Source organism: Scomber scombrus, chromosome 7 (assembly GCF_963691925.1).
Source record: "Scomber scombrus chromosome 7, fScoSco1.1, whole genome shotgun sequence".
In the NCBI taxonomy this organism is placed as follows: Eukaryota; Metazoa; Chordata; class Actinopteri; order Scombriformes; family Scombridae; genus Scomber; species Scomber scombrus.
In genome coordinates this window covers 26,975,383-26,995,164 of record NC_084976.1, presented here as the reverse complement: position 1 = coordinate 26,995,164, position 19,782 = coordinate 26,975,383, and the positions used below count along the sequence as shown (strand labels likewise).

At 39.0% G+C, this 19,782-nt stretch overlaps 1 protein-coding gene across 1 annotated transcript; it reads right to left on the bottom strand.

The window, feature by feature from the left end:
- Positions 1 to 4,263: 4,263 nt before the first annotated feature.
- On the bottom strand, positions 4,264 to 19,638 carry si:ch211-1i11.3 (mitogen-activated protein kinase kinase kinase 5). The gene is made up of 28 exons (XM_062422128.1): positions 19,048 to 19,638; positions 18,810 to 18,949; positions 17,680 to 17,867; positions 17,322 to 17,490; positions 16,602 to 16,708; positions 16,255 to 16,425; positions 15,939 to 16,051; positions 15,305 to 15,464; positions 14,929 to 15,079; positions 14,729 to 14,833; positions 14,359 to 14,408; positions 13,687 to 13,782; positions 12,623 to 12,707; positions 12,072 to 12,205; positions 11,247 to 11,374; positions 10,188 to 10,324; positions 9,972 to 10,077; positions 9,669 to 9,826; positions 9,302 to 9,503; positions 8,854 to 9,019; positions 8,363 to 8,528; positions 7,260 to 7,445; positions 7,068 to 7,173; positions 6,543 to 6,789; positions 6,187 to 6,299; positions 5,361 to 5,452; positions 5,194 to 5,270; positions 4,264 to 4,841 (listed from the first exon to the last, which is right to left on the bottom strand). The coding sequence occupies exons 1-28, from the start codon at positions 19,382 to 19,384 to the stop codon at positions 4,745 to 4,747; spliced, it is 3,987 nt and encodes a 1,328-aa protein (XP_062278112.1). The 5' UTR covers positions 19,385 to 19,638; the 3' UTR covers positions 4,264 to 4,744.
- Between the last annotated feature and the right edge of the window lie 144 nt (positions 19,639 to 19,782).

Below are 19,782 nucleotides of genomic sequence, written 5' to 3'. Positions count from 1 at the left end.
CACTTCTCAAAATGTATAGTAAAGTGCTGAAGAAATAAAAAAAAGAAGATGCAGACATGACAAAATAGATCACGACCAGGGCACAGCTGTTCTTTGAAGTAAATGCTAATGTTAGCATGCTAGCATGGTCACAAAAACAATGCTAACATGCTGATATTTAGCAAGTATAATGTTCATCATTGTTACCATCTTAGTTTAGTGTTTAAGCAGGATAACAATGATCATTAGCACTAAAAAGACAAGAACAGTTGAGGTTCATGGGAATATCATTAGTATTAGTATTTGGATAAAATAAAATAAATAAACCAATTAAAATGTTGACACGATGATGGCACATAATGGTCAGGGGGTCACCAAATGAATTTCCAACTATTAATGTCTATGCAAAATTTCATGGGAATCTTTTCATCAGTTATTGATATAATGTAGTTTTGACCAAAGCGGGGGATCCCTTAAACAAGGGGACAAGGTTTACAAACCACAGAATATATATAGTTATAAAAGTTATAAACATAATATCAAATAAAATAAAACAACCAAAACAATATTGGCTATTTTTTAAAAGATAAGCGCTGACTTGGCTTCTGACAATTTGCATGGGGCTGAGTCATGTTGTATAATGTTACTTTATGGTCCAAAATATTACAAAAGGTACATTTTATTTCCTATACATGCATGAATGTGTTAAGTACTTTCAAAACGTAGATGCAAATTCATTAATTGTCTTTTCAACCTTTAAGTACTAAAAGGTGACAAGGTCAGTTTCGAGTGACAGAATCATTGATTCAACGTCATATTGACGGACAGGCAGCCTTCAAGGTGACAACAACACAATAGAGATAAACAATGGGTGAAAGGTCTTGAGGTCAAACCCCAGTGAAGCTTTGTCACACACACATATCACACACACACACACACACACACATACACACACACATACACACACACACACACACACACACATACATACAAAAGATTAGTGGTTTTAATTCAACTATCTGGATTACAGCCAGGATTAATTCTATATGCCTCAGAACTGGTGAGGGTAGCTGCCCATTCAATGTGTGTCACTGCTGTCTGGCCTGCTTTAATACTGTACATGCCGCCACTACAAACTATTCTTTTTCAAATGTTGCAGAGTCGAACATAAGTGATGATGTGTCACTTGCTTGTAAAATGATTCCGTCCTCCTCCTGATGGTCATAAAGATAACAAATTGTCCACTAAATGCTCTTGAGGTAGTGTGTGTGGCAAAAAAAAATCCTTCATCAAATCTCTGAATAACAATTCACGTATAATAACATATTCTTACGAGTCTTATTACTCCTGTGAGGTGATTAAAGACTAAATTGTACTATTTACATACATCCTAAAACAGTAACGTTGTATCGTCACACAGGGGAGTGACAGCAATGCAAAGAATTGTGCTTGTAATCTACTGTCATATGATCATATTGGACATGCTCCGCTGCACACACAGTAAAATTCTGCACAGTGGAGAGTCATATACCAGTTTAGAAAAGATATGATGGCCCTGATCTGGTCTATGTGTGCATGTAGTAAATGAGCATGTGGGCACCTGGAGGCATGAAAGCATATGAGAGCACTCTTTATTCAGTGCTCAGTAACAGAAGCACAGCAGGCAGCTTGTTAGTGAGCTCTGTAGTTGATGATATGTTATAAAATGAGCTATGAATTGGGAATTAGCAAGCCCTTGAAGTGGTGGAGCACGCAGGGCCACAATTAATGTGTGACTGATTCATTTTAATCAAATGAAAAAAAGAAATGTTAAAATCCAGCTTTCCCCCACGCATGTTGGCACAGGCTGAGACCAGGACAGTGGAGGTGACCTGTCCTATTGGAACTGGCAAAAAAGAGGGTGAGTTTAGTAATCCCCGAGGTTGTGGGGCCTCCTAGTGTGACGTCCTCAATCCCCCGAAGACCCTACCAAAATCCCTCTGACAGCAGTCCTCATTATTTGCTTATCAGTGGTTTAGCTCCACCTCTAGTCAGAGTAGAGATGAAGGGATTTAGAGGAAAGAACAGAGGGAAATGAGGATGAAAAGAGGAAAACAGAAAACAATACAAGCGTGATTTCCCTTGGTTCCCTTGACATACTTAAAACAAGGGAATGTAATAAGAAATGAAAAATGTGTCATTATGATGAAAAAGAAGCTAAAAGTAAGCTTATAAGACAAGAGCTACATTGTCAGTGCAAAGAATGACTGTAACCTTGACTGTGTACTCTCTCCTTTGTGAATAGATACATTCTCTGCACCGTTATGTCTGATGAAAGCTAACAGTTTGCATCCTATTAGCTGGACAAGCCTAATGCTATTGTGTTATAAAGCTTATTAGAATAAGGGAGACTCAGGGGGTTGCACTCACATTACATTCAATTATCTGTAATAAGAAATGAGCTTGAGGTGACAGTTGTTGCCTGCGTTGTAGCTGCGATAACTGTGACTCACACTTAATACAAGACTTTGGCATTGGTGTGTCAAACAACAGCCACTTTATGTGAAAGATGCAATTTGGAAACATTGTGTTCAAAATGTACATCTGCAGGCAATGTGGATATAGGTTTTCATTGCTGCCAGATACAGTAGTGTTACAGCTGATTTTACTGTTTAAAGAACTAATGATTAGTAACAGACCAAAAACCTGCAAACATGTAACTCTCAGTGGCGCCTGGCTTGACAGCAATTTAGTTATAAAAAAAAAATCTTTCAATTTCTTTTAATTCAAAGGCTTTAAATGAGGCTTTTAAATGATCCATTAATAATAGTTACACGCTGGACTGCATATATTTTACACAATGCTCATCATTAGCACGTAGAAACCTCACGGTGAAACAAACCTAAACTTTTGAAGACTGGTTCAAACATTCACTGTATAGAAGTGTTTCGCTTGTGTATTTGTTATGAATCCATTCATAGTGAAGCAGAGGAGAGGAGCGAGAAGACAGGATGATGCCATATTGAATTTTGGCTGATAGAATATGAGAATTCATTTTTGTTATGTCACCATCCAAGGACACCCTGGCTTGATTTATTGGCCCTCTATCTTTTGATTTTTTTTTTTCTCCCCAGCATTCTGGATTATTGCAGAAGTAAATCAGAGATTGTCATCTTCACCATGAGAGGCTTAATCGGAATTTTGGCCTAAGGTTATGGAGAGTTTTTTGGACGGCGTGATGATGAATGAATATGTGATGTCATTAATCTATGAACACAGGAAAGGAAAATGCCAGTTTTAAATTATAGTTGGCTTTGTACACAAGCTACAACACACTGCAGCTCATTTTAATTACATGGATGACAGCGTTTACGTTGAAGTGATATAAAACATATAGCATACATAATGAATACTCTAAATTATGGTTCAGTTTTTGCAGTATCTTACATTTAGTTTACATGTAAGAGCACGTAAGGTCACATAAGGTCGTGTAAATGCAATATGAATACATCCTTCCACACAGTAGGTGACAATCGTTCAAGACAAAAAAACTGAATAATACATTACTCATAGAAATTAAGGACCAAGCCCAGTCTCTCAATGAGGTCATAATCCTAGTGGCAGAGCACTGGAGCTGACACATACAGTATTGCATTTAACAAGCATCTGTGCAGCTTATCAAAATAACATCTTCTGATCTCACACGTGAATGCTGAGAATATCAGGCAGTGACAACACAATAGAAAAAACTAATCAGATATGTCTTTTTACACTTGTGTTAAGGTTAATACTTACTATGTTTGCTTTCCCCTTTTGTTTCTATATATTAGTTTAATATGAACCCTTACTCAAAAACAACTTCTAGGTTTAAACCTCAAAAGTCAAGTAAGTGAGAACCAGGTAAAATTACTAATAAAGACCTTGCAACAGAAGACCTATTCAGAAAAGAGGCTTAACACTAAAAACACACACATACACATACAGTAGCCACAAGTATATACACACACACACACACACACACACACACACACACACACACACACACACACACACACACACACACACACACACACACACACACACACACACACACACACACACACACACAAAGCCCACGATGCTGTTTCTAAGGAGATGTCAACATCGTGAAAACAGATGAGGAAACACGTGTGGAATTTTAACACTGTTCACCGCTTCATCACTTCTTCCACCCTATGTCACTCCTTCAAAACGTTCCTCTCTGACTGTTACAAACAAGTAACTGCATACAGATAACAAACCAATCTGAGGGATTCAGTGTTTCTTTATTGTTTGAATGAGAACAGGATATGCAGCACAACAAATCCACGTTTGTCTCTCCAGAATGCAGTGACATTTAGTTTAAATACAGTGTACTCTTAATAACTTAGGTCCTGCTAAGTTTTCTGAAAGTAACAGTAAAACAGCATCAAAAGAAGGCACCATTAAACTTTCTTGTCTGCAGACAAATCAATACTCAACTAGACAGTAAATATAATCCCACTTGCCAAAGCCCTGAGAAGATGTAAAAAATAAAATGCTGGCAAAATCTAACTTCAAAGTGAAAATTATTTTACTTTACATACTCAAAAACTGTAAGAAATGGTCAGTATCCTTAAAAAATACATTCACAGTTCAAGAAAGTAGCCATCTATCCTGCCTTACATCCGTTCCCTGCAAAGTCAGTTAAGTTCGCCACTACCGCTCCAGACGATACAGGACCAGCCTGCCAATAAATCAGTCCTTTGATGTACAACATCAGCAGCCATTAAAGAGGAGTGTCCTCGCTGTCCTCGTTGTGCATGCTGAGCTGGGTCTTCCGGTGAGCTGTGATAGCTGCCCATATTCGACACAGCATACCTCCTCTGAAACACCGATAATGGACAGATTTAAACACCGCAGGAGCGTTTTGGTAAATAGTTCAACATTTGGAGGTGCTATTCGGAAAAACACAGGCTAGCTGTTTCCCCCTGTTTCCAGTTTTTATGTTAAGGTAACTGGCTGTTGGCTCTAGCTACATATTTACTATACAGACATTAGAGTATTATCAATTTTCTCATGTAACTCTCAGTAAGAATGTGAATAAGTGTATTTCAAAATGTTAAACTATTCCTTTAACTCTAACAAGGCACAATGGGTATACTGCATCTTTTTTTACCCACCACTACGTTACTGCATGGACAGATAGTGTGAGAGTGATGTGTGGAGACAGTTTACCTTATTCCACAGTACATCAAGTCATCCCTGCAGGCTATGTGGAGGAGACAGTCCAAGGTGAACTCATGAGAGAGCAGCTAGAAAGCAGGATGACACAGATGTGGATTAATAGTAAGTAACCAGCCTTTTGGAGTAAAAAAAATAGGTCAAACTGCAGTTAATTCTACCTTATTGATTGTGCCTTGATCTACAGGTATAGCCTGGAGCCACTGCACCATCGCCTCCACATCTGGATTAGAGCTTTTCTGTGAATCCAGCCCTATATTATACAGAGATCACACCGCCAAATGATACACATTACAGGCAAGTAAGTATGTCATAGTGTTTATGTTACACACAACAAAAAACCTTATCATGATTCCTCAGCTAGACTGATAATCATTATCTGAACTGAAAAGTCAAGTTTGAGCACATAAGCTGATGATTCGATGGTCTACGCCTCTGAAAAAAACCAGTCAGGCAGAAATCCAGGGCCTGAAGCTGAGGTGTGGTAGGGCTTGACTAGCACAAGTGTTAAACTGTATGGGAATCACTGATTGTATTGATAAACCAAAGAGGGCTTGGTCGCTTGATGCAATACTGTTCATGCTGCAACTTGTGTGATTATCACAATGACTAGATGTTTTACTCCTCAAATGACAAACTTCTTTAGATAAAATCAAATATGTACTGTGACATAATTGCTTTACTACATATTACGAGCAGGAGAGGATCATAACAAAAATATTTACAATACCTGGATTTCGAGGCTTGATGATAAATCCAGATAAAATACAATATGCAAATGAGCCTGAATGTGTGTTTTAACATGCTTAGAGTACTTGAAAGGTGGGTTTTGACGGACGAAACCAAAGCTACAGGGTAGTTGAAAACAATATGAATTCAGCACAACTAGTGCTGGAAAAACAAACAAAAAACCCATATTTAGACACACTATCCAAAACCCTGTGTACGAGCACAACAACTATAGTGCTATCTAACAAAAAAATGTACCGTCAGTGTCTGCTGCTTTCTTCAGTGCATCAATCTGTTCCTGTTTCCTCTGTACAGAGTTCCTCAGTAGCTCCTGGTACTCTCTCTCCTTCTCGCTCAGCTGACTCAGCAGTCTGAAACACAAACAGCCATCATCACTCAGCAGAAACCATTATAACCTAAAATTCTCATTAATCACTGTGTGCTTCCTTATTGACAATCCAGTGTTAGAGTTAAATACATTTTTACAGAAAAAAATATTACACTTCATTTGAAAACGACATACTCCAAAGGAAGGAATTCCCAGAAAATGGGATTCTTTCTTGAAGCTAATTAAGAAAATGTGTAGTGAAACATAAAATACAACCAAATGCTACCTTCTGGTCTCTAGTCGTAGGTCTTTCAGATTCTCACTGAGTGGACAGTTGCTGTTGAAGACTATGTCTTTGAGGGAGTTGGGGCTGACTGTAGCCGGGATCTCATTCATGAGCCCTATATGTTGTGTGTCTCCTGGCTCCATCAGCTGGTCGGGGACAATAACTACAGGAGTGTCTGGGTCAGCAGACTGCTCCTCTGGAGTGCTGTCCTCAATCTCAAATGAGGACTGCAGCTGGAGTTTGAGCTCTGAGACACAGAGAGGGGGATGGTGGGAGGAGAACAGAAGAGGCAGACACGGAATAAATAAAAAACTGGAAACAAGAACATGAAAAAAGATGAATAATGGTAGTTTATATATTAAAAAGTACACAATCAAGCAAACGATATATAAATGCTGATATAGACACAAATACAAGAAGATAAAATATAAACTGAGAACTGGTTGACAGTATTTCTTCCAAAGATTTAATCCAAAAAAAGCATTGAGTCTTTACAGGAAAACAATAAATGCAAGCCAGCTTCACCTGGGAGAAGCACTGTGATTGCATCCTGTACTGCCTGTCTCAGCAGATTGTCCAGAGCAAACATCCAGTGAGGTTTCACCTGCTGTTGCCTCAACACCTTCTTCACCTAAAAATAAAGCAGATAGTTTGCCTGAAGCTGACAGCAGTATAATTACCAGGAACATTTGTGCATTGAGTCCAAAATAAACCTACCGCATCTTGGAAGCTAAACAGCACCGCCTGCAGGCTGTTCAGAGGAACTGTAGCAGCAAGCAGCGTGGCTCGAAGGTCCACTAGACTACTGGTCAGCTGCTTCCTGTCCGGAGAGCGGATGTTGTCTCGCAGGGAGCTAATGAGCTCGGTAATGTGGTCTGCAGTGAGTGATGGCACCACGCCGTGCTTTTAAGAGAGAGTACATTTTTTAAGAAAGATTTTTTTTTTTTTTAAATACAGTAGTTCTAGAGGCACTTATAGACTTTAAATAGTGCTGTTCATTTGTATAGTAACACAGGAGAGGGCTGTTTTCCCAATTTATTTGGAAGTTATTGACTGATAAAGTATTTTTTAAGTATGATGGAATATGATTATTTTCTTTCATTCTTATATATTGGCCCTTTAAGTCAGGTAGTATACTGCAGTGATATCACCTTATATTCATGAATTTGATTATGAATAAATGAATGATTAAATCAATGAAGCATTGTAAATAACACACACAAATAAATGCACAAAAACATAAGTAATGTGCAGATTCTAATGTTTCCTCTAATGAGTATGGTATTTTAGGGTTAGGGTAATAGAGCCATTACCTCTAAACATCTAGCATCACACACACAAAAATAAAGAATTCTAGGTTTTTATTTATATGAATTACTATTTTGGAAACAACCAAATGAATTAGTGAAAACAGCCAAATGCTCTTGATCTTCAATTAAGCAGATAACAGAAAAAGAACCATACTCATGGCTGAATTTGTTCTGGGCTGCCATGTATTAGTTAGGTGGTGAGAAAATGCTGAACCCAGTGTTCCCAAGAAAGATGTTTAACTTGCAAGTTTAAAAAAAAAAAGTAGTCTGCAATCACAGGAAACAGAGTTAAGCAACATGGCTGCTGTTCATATAATCTTGGGTTTTGACAGCAGCACCAACAGTGCAACACCACATTGGTGCTGCACATTTTTTGTAATATCAAACTAGAAGGGGATCCAGTAAAAAAAGGCTCATAAACTGTCCTTCAAACATCATGACCGTGGCTAATATACAAGCGAAGACTTTGCTGATACTGATTGTCTGGCCTGTTGGATTTTCTTTACTCACCTGAGGCACAGATTCTTGTATATTAGAGACAACGCAACTGATGTAGTCAGTGAGCACTCGATGCAGGGTGGCTCTCCGCTCACTGTCCTTCCTCAGCATGAAAAGACCGATATTCTCAACTGTTGAAGCTGGACTGCTCATGTCTAATGGAGAGTCCTCAGGTATTCTGGACAGCAGGGGGCAATAAAGGGATCAATCACACTAAATCAGCAGATTAAGATAAAAAAAAAAAAAAGTAATGTATCTACAGAGATGAAGATGAAAAGCCACAGTTCAACAATGCATGTGATTCACAGTTTTTCTCATGAGTAATCTTTTTTTAACATCCGATAGAGTTGCACTAACATCTTTTCATAACACACACAGGATGTAGCCTTGCCAGACATAAGACTGCAACCACAATGTGGTTTGCCACTGATGTAAGATCCTGTAGAACTGTGGGTAAGAGATTATGAGGCTATTATCTTCTGTTGAGCAATAATCTAACTCACGGCAGATAGCCGGTTGTAGGTGGGCTTTCTGCGATGTCATCTGATCTGAGGGCAGACTGGGTACTCCTGAGGTCCAAAGAACAGGACAGGTCAATGGAATCCGAGTATGAATCAGTGTCCTCCACAAGGATAGAGATTGGTACAGACAGGCTGCGTTGATAGTAAGCTGTAAAACCAAGCGAGATTATGGTTAGATAGTGTATGTAAGTGTTAAAAATCTATAAGAGGAACCAGATTTCATAATAACACTTACTATACAGGTCCAAAAATAACAGTTAGTGAGTATGGCTAACAGAAATTAGATAAGAGATGAAAGAAAAGATAAATATGATAAAAAATGTGATGATTCAAAAGAGTAAGATACTCGATACATGCACTGATTAAAACTGATAACTTAATATTAGAAATAGGAGCGGTTATATGGATTTGAAGAGCACTGAAGCCTCACCAGCAGAAAGGGGGTCTTGAGGTACTAATTCTTGTGGAGCCTTGGCCCTCTTTTTGGGGGAGGACCTGAGGAACGTGTCCGACAGCAGCTCTGTGGCTGTGGCTCTGTCGTCTGGGTTCGGCACGAAACTGTTCATGATGAAGACCTTCGCCGCGTCTGACATGCACTCAGGAACCTTGGGGTGGATCTTGAACATGCCCACCTTGGATGAATTGTTTAAAGATTACCAACAAAGTGACTGAATATCTCACAGTGTTGTGTAAAACAATTGATTCAGGACTATCCCTTTAAGAGAATTGTGAAAACAACAATATTTGCATGTATTAACATCTACATAAACTCCAGCTACTAGTTTCCCCATCTTTACCTTAAACATGGCTGCCTGAGGACTTCCCAACTCATGGAAGGGTGTTTTGCCTGTTGCCATTTCGATAATAGTGCACCCGAGGGACCAGATATCAGCAGGCTTCCCATAACCCCGAGGCCCCTGGTCTATAATTTCTGGGGCCATGTACTGCAGAGTTCCTGTTTGAAAACCATTATAATAGTGATGAAAATATGACTAATATGATCAGTTCACAGACAAAAATATGTCTTTATGATGCAGTTAAATCTGTAAATGGGAATCACTATCGGGGTTATGGGTGTTTTCAAATATGCAGCATCTTACCAGCAAATGTCTCGGTACAGGGGTTGATTCCTGCTAACCGTTTGGAGGTTCCAAAGTCAGAGATCTTCAATACTCCACTATAAGTGTTGATTAGGACATTGTCACCCTGCAGCAAAGATACATTTATCCACATAAAGATTTGTCACAAACATCTTATCCCATAAAGCCAGGATGAAATTATTGTAGAAAAACATTTGCCATGGTTACTCTGCTCACCTTAATATCTCTGTGAACTATCTGGTTGTCATGAAGGTATTTGAGCCCCTCAAGGATCTGCTTTGTGTAGAAGATGATAGTGGCTTCATTGTCTTTCAGAGGACCCCATTTGGAGCGCAGGAGGGATGACAAACTTCCTACAGGCAGGAATGTAAAATTGCAATAAAAACTGAACATTGAGTCCTGCTCTGAAAATATTATTTCTCACATGTTCATGAAGGGAGCAATGTGAACATGACATTATTTCTATTATTGGTGTCACATTGGAGGATTATAAAATTCTATCTATAAAATGTTTTCCCGAGAATTTCTGAACTACATCTGGCAATATAAACTATTGATTGGAGTTTTTCACATTTCTTCAGAAACTTCATGTTATTGTCTGAAGAGATTTTCCCCCAATGAGAAGGATGTCTTTAGAAACACCCACTTCCTTAAAACTCACTTCCAGTACATTACACAATCACACATACAATTCTGAACAAAGATGTGTGTGAAGACAGGCCAGGACTTCCTTGACAGCCTAATAAAGGCATCATCCTGTATTAAAGCCACACTGTAACTGGAGAAATGCAGACTTGAAAGCAGGGGCAGGGCTTCCTTAATTTGGCACTTCCAATGAACCACTAAATATTGGCTGGACCCACACACCCCAGGCTGCTTTCATTCCAGTGAAAGTTTCAAAGACCATTATTTTATTTGATGAATATTAATATGCCTGTGTATAACTATTAGTTTGTAGATTACATAAAATGTACAGTGTTCCAGACAAAGACAAAGGCATCAGTAATTGCATAAGCAGATGTTATGACATAAACATAAAACACAATTGAAAGAGATTATATTGTGATTATACTGATCATACTGTGTTAAAATATTATTCAGCTTTTTTGTATTCAATGTGGCCAATAACTCATTTTAGACACCCGGTTTCCTGTTTTCCAAACTAAGTGTCTGACTTTTGAGCAAATAACAAAATAAGCTTTTTGATAATCTAAATGTTTTGTTCCTTTCTAATTTTATGAGATATAGTGTGTCTGTGTGTGTTTGTAGATTAACCTCCTGGTACTTCTTCCATGAAGATCTTAATGAAACCATCCTGACTGACAGAGCCCAGGTACTGGACAATATTCCTGTGCTTCAGCCTCTTGTGCAGAGCTATCTCCTCATGGAGGGGCTGGGAATACCTGGAAGACACAATACCTTATATTAAAGTTGATTATTTTAAAACATACACACAAACAAAAAACACACGCTGACTGTTTGTAATAATAGTAATGTAATAATGTGTAAGTTAAATCTGGCATATTCCAAATAAACCAGTTAACTTGAATTTCCTTGCCGATACATGCAGCTTATATCTTGTTACAAAATATCTTGTCAGTATATACAATGTCACAAGACAGCTGCTATTGCACCACACTGAAACTGTTGTTTCCTTTCTCTTTCTGTCTGCACAACATTGACAGGATCCTTATTGTGCTGTCATTTTATATCTGGTCATCACTACCTACAAACGCTAAAAAGCTTTATAAGAGGAGTGACATAAGATTACCACTAATATGTTTTAGACATTAAGTGATTTAAAGATCGCATTTCCTTCCATGAGATCCATTATTCTCACATAACACTGCAATATGAGTCTAAGCTCTTCATAGAGTGATAATCAAAGGATGAGAAGTCTAAACATTCATCAAACTCCCCCAAGATTTCTAAAGAGCACTGGAGATCCAGTGCATGCCAATGAGTGCAATCCCTGCCAAATATTTTCCCATTATGGTTATTATGGAGAAAACATCCATGCCGGAAACACTACAGTTTAGTGTCTTCCAGTGAAAAGATGACCAGTGAATAAAAACCAGTGTGTGTGTTTGTTTCCCATACGTGCTGTCTCTCTCTGGGATCTCCTTAATTGCGATGCGTATTTGGTTGCTCGGGTCCCTCCCAGCATACACCACGCCGTATGTCCCTTTACCCAGAACCACCTTGTCGCCATTGTCATTTTTCTCGTAGATGAACTGCAGTGTAAGAAGAAGATGGCATGAATAAGTGTGGAAGGACTGAAAGCATAAGAATCTGAGAAATTGTGAGGAGTTTTGCAAGTAACAGGAAGTAGGAGAAAAGACACGTTAGAGTGAGAGAACAGATGGTTCATTCAGAGGCTACTGAAAACATGAGTGTGGAATTTTAAGGGTGACTACAAAATGATATGCTGTAAACATGCTTTTATTCATCATCTATGTATTTATTCATAAAATATATATAACACATAATGTAAAATTATGTGGAAAATATACAACCATGGGAACATTTCTTCTTGAGAATTTCGATCTTCCCTAACCCTGAGCATTCGAGTTGTTTTTCTTCTTGTTGACACAAGTGAGACTTAAAATAGAGCACACTCTGCTCAAGAGGGGTGAAAGGGTGTAACTCACATCTAGTATTCCCCCAGTTACATGGTCTGGGTCCTGACCAGGATCTTCAGCCTGCTGAACGAGAGAGCTCACCAGCTCACAGAAACTGGGGAGATAGCAGTGTGAAAAGAATGTAGTGGGAAATATACTTGTGGTAGGAACAGCTGGTTAAATAATGGCAGTGAATTAAATGAATGCCAGTAAAAGTAGCAATAACATAGAATACATGCTTGTAGACTTTTGCCAAATAATTTACTCATAAAAGGCCAAAATCCAGTATATAGAGAGGTGGAAAAAATACACTTTTCTAAGTAAACAACTGAGTTCACTTCATTTGAGCCAAATGACCCAAACTTCAAAGGACATTTACAGCATTTACAACATTATTATCCCATTTATGTAGACATGCATATAGTTTCAGTTTTATTTCTGATTTGGCATCATATAGTTCTAGAGAAAAACTACAGTCCTTGATTTGAGCACCACAAACAAAACTGAGGTCGAGTCAGTGATTTTGAAGAATGCTTGTTCAATACACTTTTTGCCAATATTTCCTAATGAGTGTCTGTTTTGTGTGTGTGCTGAAAAAAAATCTGGTGTTCACAGGGTTTCTCTGTCGTGGTGCGGCAGTTTGTGTGCGCTTGAGTGAAAAAAATGAATCATGATTTGACAGACAAAAGTGTTCAAAGGGATTTAAATCTTATACCATGAAAGAAGTTTTAGTTTGACTTTGAATTCTATTATATTGAGGTGGCTGCAGCGAAGGATCTTTTTTTGGGATGTGGGTCAACTGATTCTTTTTTCATGAGTGAAGAAATCTGTACTAGTGGGACATAAAGGAAATATGACTCATACATTGTCACACTAATTTCTCTGGTGCACTGATTAGACTTTGAAATTATTTCGCAAATCTAGTTGGCCTATTGTTTCATCTTGTAACGCAGGTTACTGCGTATCAGCCCATCTATTTGTCAAAAGAAATTGTAAATCAATTAATTTGCACTACCTCTCATAAATACACACAGAGAGAACAAAAACCTCACACTGTCTTTTATCCTATCAGTACCAACCCATTACTCACTCACCCATGACAATGAAGCTCAGAGGGGAAGCAGAGTTGGAAGTCATCTGAGTTGTAGTGGACATACAGGAAGCAGCTCCGCTCATCAATTTTTGAAGCACTTTAAAAGGAAAGAGAGATTAAAGATTTGAAAATGTTCAAATAGTCCCTAAAATAATCCCTAATATATTTGTTTAGCATTGCAAACTATCAGAAAAACCTATTCAAAAGAAAAGGTTTTCTATTCTATAGAAACAACAGCTAATGTTTACATTTCAGTATCAGCTTTGGGGTAAACACGTGTAGGTAAACTGGTTTATTCAGTAAAAATGCTGATGAAGTGAAAACGTATTTCTCATCTTACATTAAAAACACTAGTCTGGTAACTCGTTTGTTTAGTGTCTTCATGTGACCCAGCAACTGACTGTTTTTTGTGATGAAAACTGCCCAAGTTGCAAATCAGTAGGCTAAAGTACACAGTGGCACTGATCAGTAACTAGAGAGGAGCCAATAAAAAAGCCTACAAGCAACAAAGAATACAGCCGTATTGACAGAAGGAAAAAAATCGGACTGACAGCCAAGGTTTCCAGGACAACCCTAATGTTTTGGGTCCTCTGGCTGTGCCGCAGGCTTGAACACACCCAAAACAGGGAGCAGATATTTGAGAGATGTTAGCACATGCTGTACTTCACTATACCTCACTCCTCGAATTGCAGAGGCTGGGAAAGTCCACTGATGTAAGCCTTTCTGTTGAGTCAAAGACAAAGTTATGGTGCACTGCACGACAAAGCAGCTTAAATAGAGGTTTTTATTTAAATACACGTGCAAGAGAAAGAAAGTAAAACAGCCCTGAAATATGAGGTCATTTTTTTCCCAAACATGTTGACACTCAAAGAGCACACCCACACACTCCTTATTAAACATTTACTGGAATGTCACTGCAAGAAAGTTGGTTCCTCCTTGTTTAATGCAATCTATTCTGCTATCTGAATTTATGAGGGTCTCAGTATTCAGATTAGGGAGTGGGTGTGGGTGTGGGTGTGGGGGATCGGTGGGTGTATACAAACCTTTAAGGGTGTGACATGTTTCAACTGAATAGTGCGACTTTCATCCTCTTCACTCACACACACTATAGCTGGCTGAAGGACTTTGCTGGGCTCCAGGATGAGCACCTGAAAAAGCAGAAATTCAAACTTCAACTTCTTTTTATAAATACAGCTGCAAGTTATTTAATTTAGTAACTGTTATGGTAATCGTGTCCTCTTACTGGGCAGCGGTCTGTGGAGACGGTGGGTTTACAGGTCTGCAAAAGCAGCTCCATCCAGAAATCCATAGTGTCCTGTTTAGGGGGTCTCACTTCAGGTGGCTTGGAAAACTGACGGTACAGGATGTATGTCTCCATAATAGATGCCACATACCTGAAAGAAACACACCAAACTCATTAATCCACATACATTTAATATAGGAAAATTCTGGTGAGATAAAGAAATCCAGTTTCCTTCTAAATGCTTTCTAATCCAAACAATGTTTCATATTTTTTGAATCAAAGAAATCAAATTAAACTGACAGAATCCAGATGATGACTGAACACCTTGTGTATCTGTCTATTTACTACTTATCAATATGTGGTGCTTAAGCCTTACCAGATAGGGGCCTTGAGCCTATAGAGTTTGTCAGAAGCCTCTATGACTTTCCGGTATTCATTAGCGAGGATGTTAGCTCCGAGGTAGAAACCTACATCCCAGTAGTCCTTCATCTTCTCCAAGCTGCCCTTCCTACCAAGCAGGGTGCTTAGGGTGACACCTATACACCAATGAACAAAATATGTGTAATACAGATATATAGAGAACGTAACTGAATCATACATATTATGTGTATTGTGAAATGTGACTGAACTCTTTAGAAATAAATTCTCCTGTATTATTATGGGCTCTGCACTTGTTTGCACGTGAAGCCAAACAACATGAAATTAGATGTCTAGACGCTGATCTCAGCCAGTTTATGGTTAATTATAAGAAAAACATGTTTTCTGTTTATTGCATTGTATCTGCAGAATAGTTGCAATATTACCATAAAACTGTGGCCAGACAAATCTAAATTGTAGGGTGCATCAAGGCAAAGTTTAATGTTCACACCCCTATAAGATAAAAGTGTAATGGACTAGTGGTATAAACTTTATGACGCAATGAATCTGCCGACCATAAACTTGTATTATCTCCACATCATCAAAGCAGGTTTTTGTCATACATCATGTGCCATAGAGAAAGCATAAAACACCTATTTTTCGCAGCTCAATGGAAGTATCAAATTCATGGCCAGCTGCCATCAGAAGGACCACATTGTTGATGCCCGAGTGAAGAGTTGGCTCTGTCTCAAAAGCTTTCCCATACCTGAAATTTCATATACAAAGGTATTATTGGTGGAACATACTAATGGATGGAGTGAAAAAGTGCTTCAGAAAAATAACAAACTCTAAACAACAATCAGAAAAAAGTAACTATAAAACAGGGTCTGTAATGACAAACTGCAAACCCGGTGCAAAAGACAGACAAATGCCCCATTAGGTGCATAGCCGTGCACAAACTGGATGTACCAATAGCAGGCTTGGTCTCTGCTGCGCTGGTCAGTGAACCCAGAACTCATGAACATGTCTTTGTAGATGCGTCCACACAGGCAGTGGACATCTGACGCCACCTTGTCCCCGGACTCCACAATGGGCAGAATCACACTCAAAGCCTTAGCACGATCTCCTGGGTGATTCCTCCTGAGATGGGAGGATTTGATAATATCGGCAATGATGATTCTTTAAAAAAAACCTTGGTATTGTGCATGCATACAAAACAAATTCAGACTACAATCAAAGTGGAGCATTAAAAAAAAAAACACTACCCTGAAACTCACTGAATAGAAAAAAGAATGCAATAGGAGCCATTTGGGTACCTGTTCAGAGCAAATATGTAGTGAAACTTGATATTCTGATGTGCTGCCACCAGACACATTGGCAGGTTGTTTAGCGTCTCCACCAGTTTGATTATGGCATCGTAGTCCTGAGAATAAAGGGTGCAGAATTACAATGTATTATTTACCACAATTAAGTCTGATTACTTTTTTAAAAACTAAAACTACTGATATGGAACACCTGGCTGACATACTATCTGATCCTGGGTTCTGGTTCATCGTGACTCTTGCAGGCTGCTTTTGTGGATAGTTATGCTCAGTAGTCTCAATAGTGAAACACAGGCTTTTTCATGTTTCAGACAAAATAGGCGCCTATTAAGTGCTGAATGTTTTAAAGGTGATTAATCAATCAGTTGATCTAAAGATGTTTTGACAATAATTATATGTTAAGTAATTCATCAAGTAACAATTACAAAGTCTCTTGTTTCCAAATTTTCCAATGTGAGTTTTCCATCTCATATTACTTAAAACTGGAACACAGCTATAGAATAACACCTCTGGTACAGTGAGCTTGTGATCGGCATTTTGTCCTCATTTTCTGACATTTTTAAACAATTGTTTGTTTAAAATGTGTTAATCTTAAATATTTTAAAATGTTTTTTAATCTTAAATATTTTAAGATTAACTAATAAAGTAAATAATCAATAGCGACAGCCATATGCCTTTTATGCACTCACAAGCAAAATACACACATAAACACACCTGAATGTCCCTGTAGGACATCAGCAGGTTCATGACTATGTCAGGGGTGAGCAGCTCTACACTGTCCAGGCGTTTCTGGATGCGACCCAACTCCTTACTCCGGGCTTGGCCACTGAACCGCTCCCGTGCCATACGAATCTCATGCCTGATTGATTCCCTGAAGTACTCACTGTCGGCGTAAAGAGCAGAAGGGTAATAACAACCACCACTTTAACGATCATCGGCCACTCAACTGAGTGAGGTTAAACACTGAGAAAGCGGTGAGTTACAGCGTAAGCAAATGCATGTGCAATCCGAGATGATAATGTTGGGGGAAAAGCAAATGAAGGCGAGCAGAGCCCTCCAGTTCATTCCTAACCTCGACTGAACCTGCACATTGTTGAGTAGATTCACCAGCCTCTCCACCAGCGGGGTAAGCAGGGGTTCCAGCTGGAAACTGGGCTGGATCAACTCTTTGATACCAGTCATCATTGTGGCATCGCAGGCAAACACTTTACCCTGAGGTGACACTACGTACGGGATGAATGTGTAACTTCCACACTGCTCCTGAAGAAGACAATACATGCATCATACAGAGACAAAGTCACAGCTGGATATCTTGTGTGGCATCAGTGAGGCTGTAGGGTTTTTTGTTTGTTTGTTTTTTTTGTTTTGAATACTTAATTTTGTATTTCAGGCACACTCTCACATTAATAGATTTGCTTTGCTCCTGATTCCAAATTATTGTTAGCCTTAATCATAGAAACAGCACAACATTCAACAAATCTCTAAAAAACCCATTCTGAACAAACACTCCCTCATTTCAACTTCTCAAATGTGAAAAATTGCAGCTTTTTTGTTGCTTTTTTTAATCATTGTAAATTGAATATTTTACCATATAGACTGTGAAATTGTGATGGATATTTTTCAACTTTTTCTTAAAAATTAATATAACAAACCTTTGATCTGTCAGTCAAGAAATTAACCACTAGAAAAACATTTAAACTGGAAATATTTTTGCTTGCAGCCATGACCATATTAGCCTGCTAGGTGGGCCTGGGACAAAAAATAAACTGTGTGCCCCCAGTACCCCAATTTCCTCCAACTCCCATTCAGCACATTGCACACAGTACAAAACACGTCACATTAATGATTTGCATGGAGCAGAAAACAACCTGTACTCCTAAAATAGAATATTTGGCCAGAGCTTTTCTGTTCAATAAGGAAAATCTTAAAACTACATACAAGACAGGGCCCCTAGATTAGCTTTAGATTATTGCAGGACTCTACTTAAGGTCCATTTCATTGCAGTTCATACTGTATTTGAGAGGTACATTCAGAAACATTCAAGATATTAAACACTATATGACAAACAATGTTCCTGACGTCTTGGGTTCTGGGACAGTGCAACTGGGTTAAGTGCAGCTTTTGTTTAAACATTTATGTATCATCATCAATCATTGATTTTTAACAATAAACGAGGGGTTGCCATGTTTCTGTGCAAGTTACCTTTACAGCCTGTAGATCACTATCTTGCTTGTAACAGTACAGTATTGTGTTATTGGTCATGCTGAAACTTTCTCTCACGCCAAGGTGGTAGAAAAGGGAAGGCTGGCAGAATGTGTCACTCATCTCAACGACTGCTACATCTGTTGGGGAAATTTGAAAGGGCGGGTCAATTTGCGTAATTGGCGCAGAAGTATGTGTGTCATCCAAGTTAGCCTCCACTCAGCATGCCTGCACTTGCCTGCATTGTAGAAACTATCCAGGATATCTGCAGTCCCCAGGGATATTCTTTCAAAAGGGATAGTTTTGAACACCGCGTGTGCGTCCGCGCAGGCTTCCTTAAGACATTTCAGTGACAAGTTCTCCTCCGATTGCGGCACTGATGCGTCCTCATTAACGATATAAGCCACAGATACTGCTCTGGTGCGACTCCGTGGAGAGACGATCTGTATACCCAAACCGCTGGAGCTCAGTTCCATCGTCAAAGGGTCCTGCCATAAACTTCCAGCTGACACCCAAATTGGATCTTTCCTCTTCGGTTCATGCAGGCTCATTCGCCTGCGCTCTGTCGTGTACATTTTCTTGCTTGATTGTTCCGCAGCTGCACCTCAACTCATGTCCTTCGTCGGGAATACTTCCACCATGTAAACGCAACAGCTGATTGCGTGGTGCGCAGCCGCCTCCGCTCCACTAACATTCCCGGTACTCCTCTCCAGTGGACCCGCCCTCCGCTCCGCTGCGCTCACTGACATTGTGAGACTGACTCGACTCTCTCATGACCTCTGCTGTGAAAAACTAATTTTCAGTTAGGTCACAGTTCTGGGGAAAACTGATGTGGTAGTTACTGTGAACCAAATGCGGTTGCTGTAACATTGAATGGAAGGTCTAAAGCCAGCGGATGTTATTCACTTACGGGTCAATTGTGTGAAATAAGCCTGACAAATAAATACAAATAAACTAAATGTACCTAAATTGT

Excerpts from the sequence above, each read along its gene's own strand:
- si:ch211-1i11.3 (XM_062422128.1), bottom strand. The coding sequence starts at position 19,384 with ATGTACACGACAGAGCGCAGGCGAATGAGCCTGCATGAACCGAAGAGG. Across the intron at positions 18,950-19,047 it reads GGATAGTTTCTACAATGCAG|ATGTAGCAGTCGTTGAGATG; the intron begins GCAAGTGCAGGC and ends TTTCCCCAACAG. Across the intron at positions 15,465-15,938 it reads CATTGAGCTGCGAAAAATAG|GTGTCACCCTAAGCACCCTG; the intron begins GTGTTTTATGCT and ends ATTGGTGTATAG.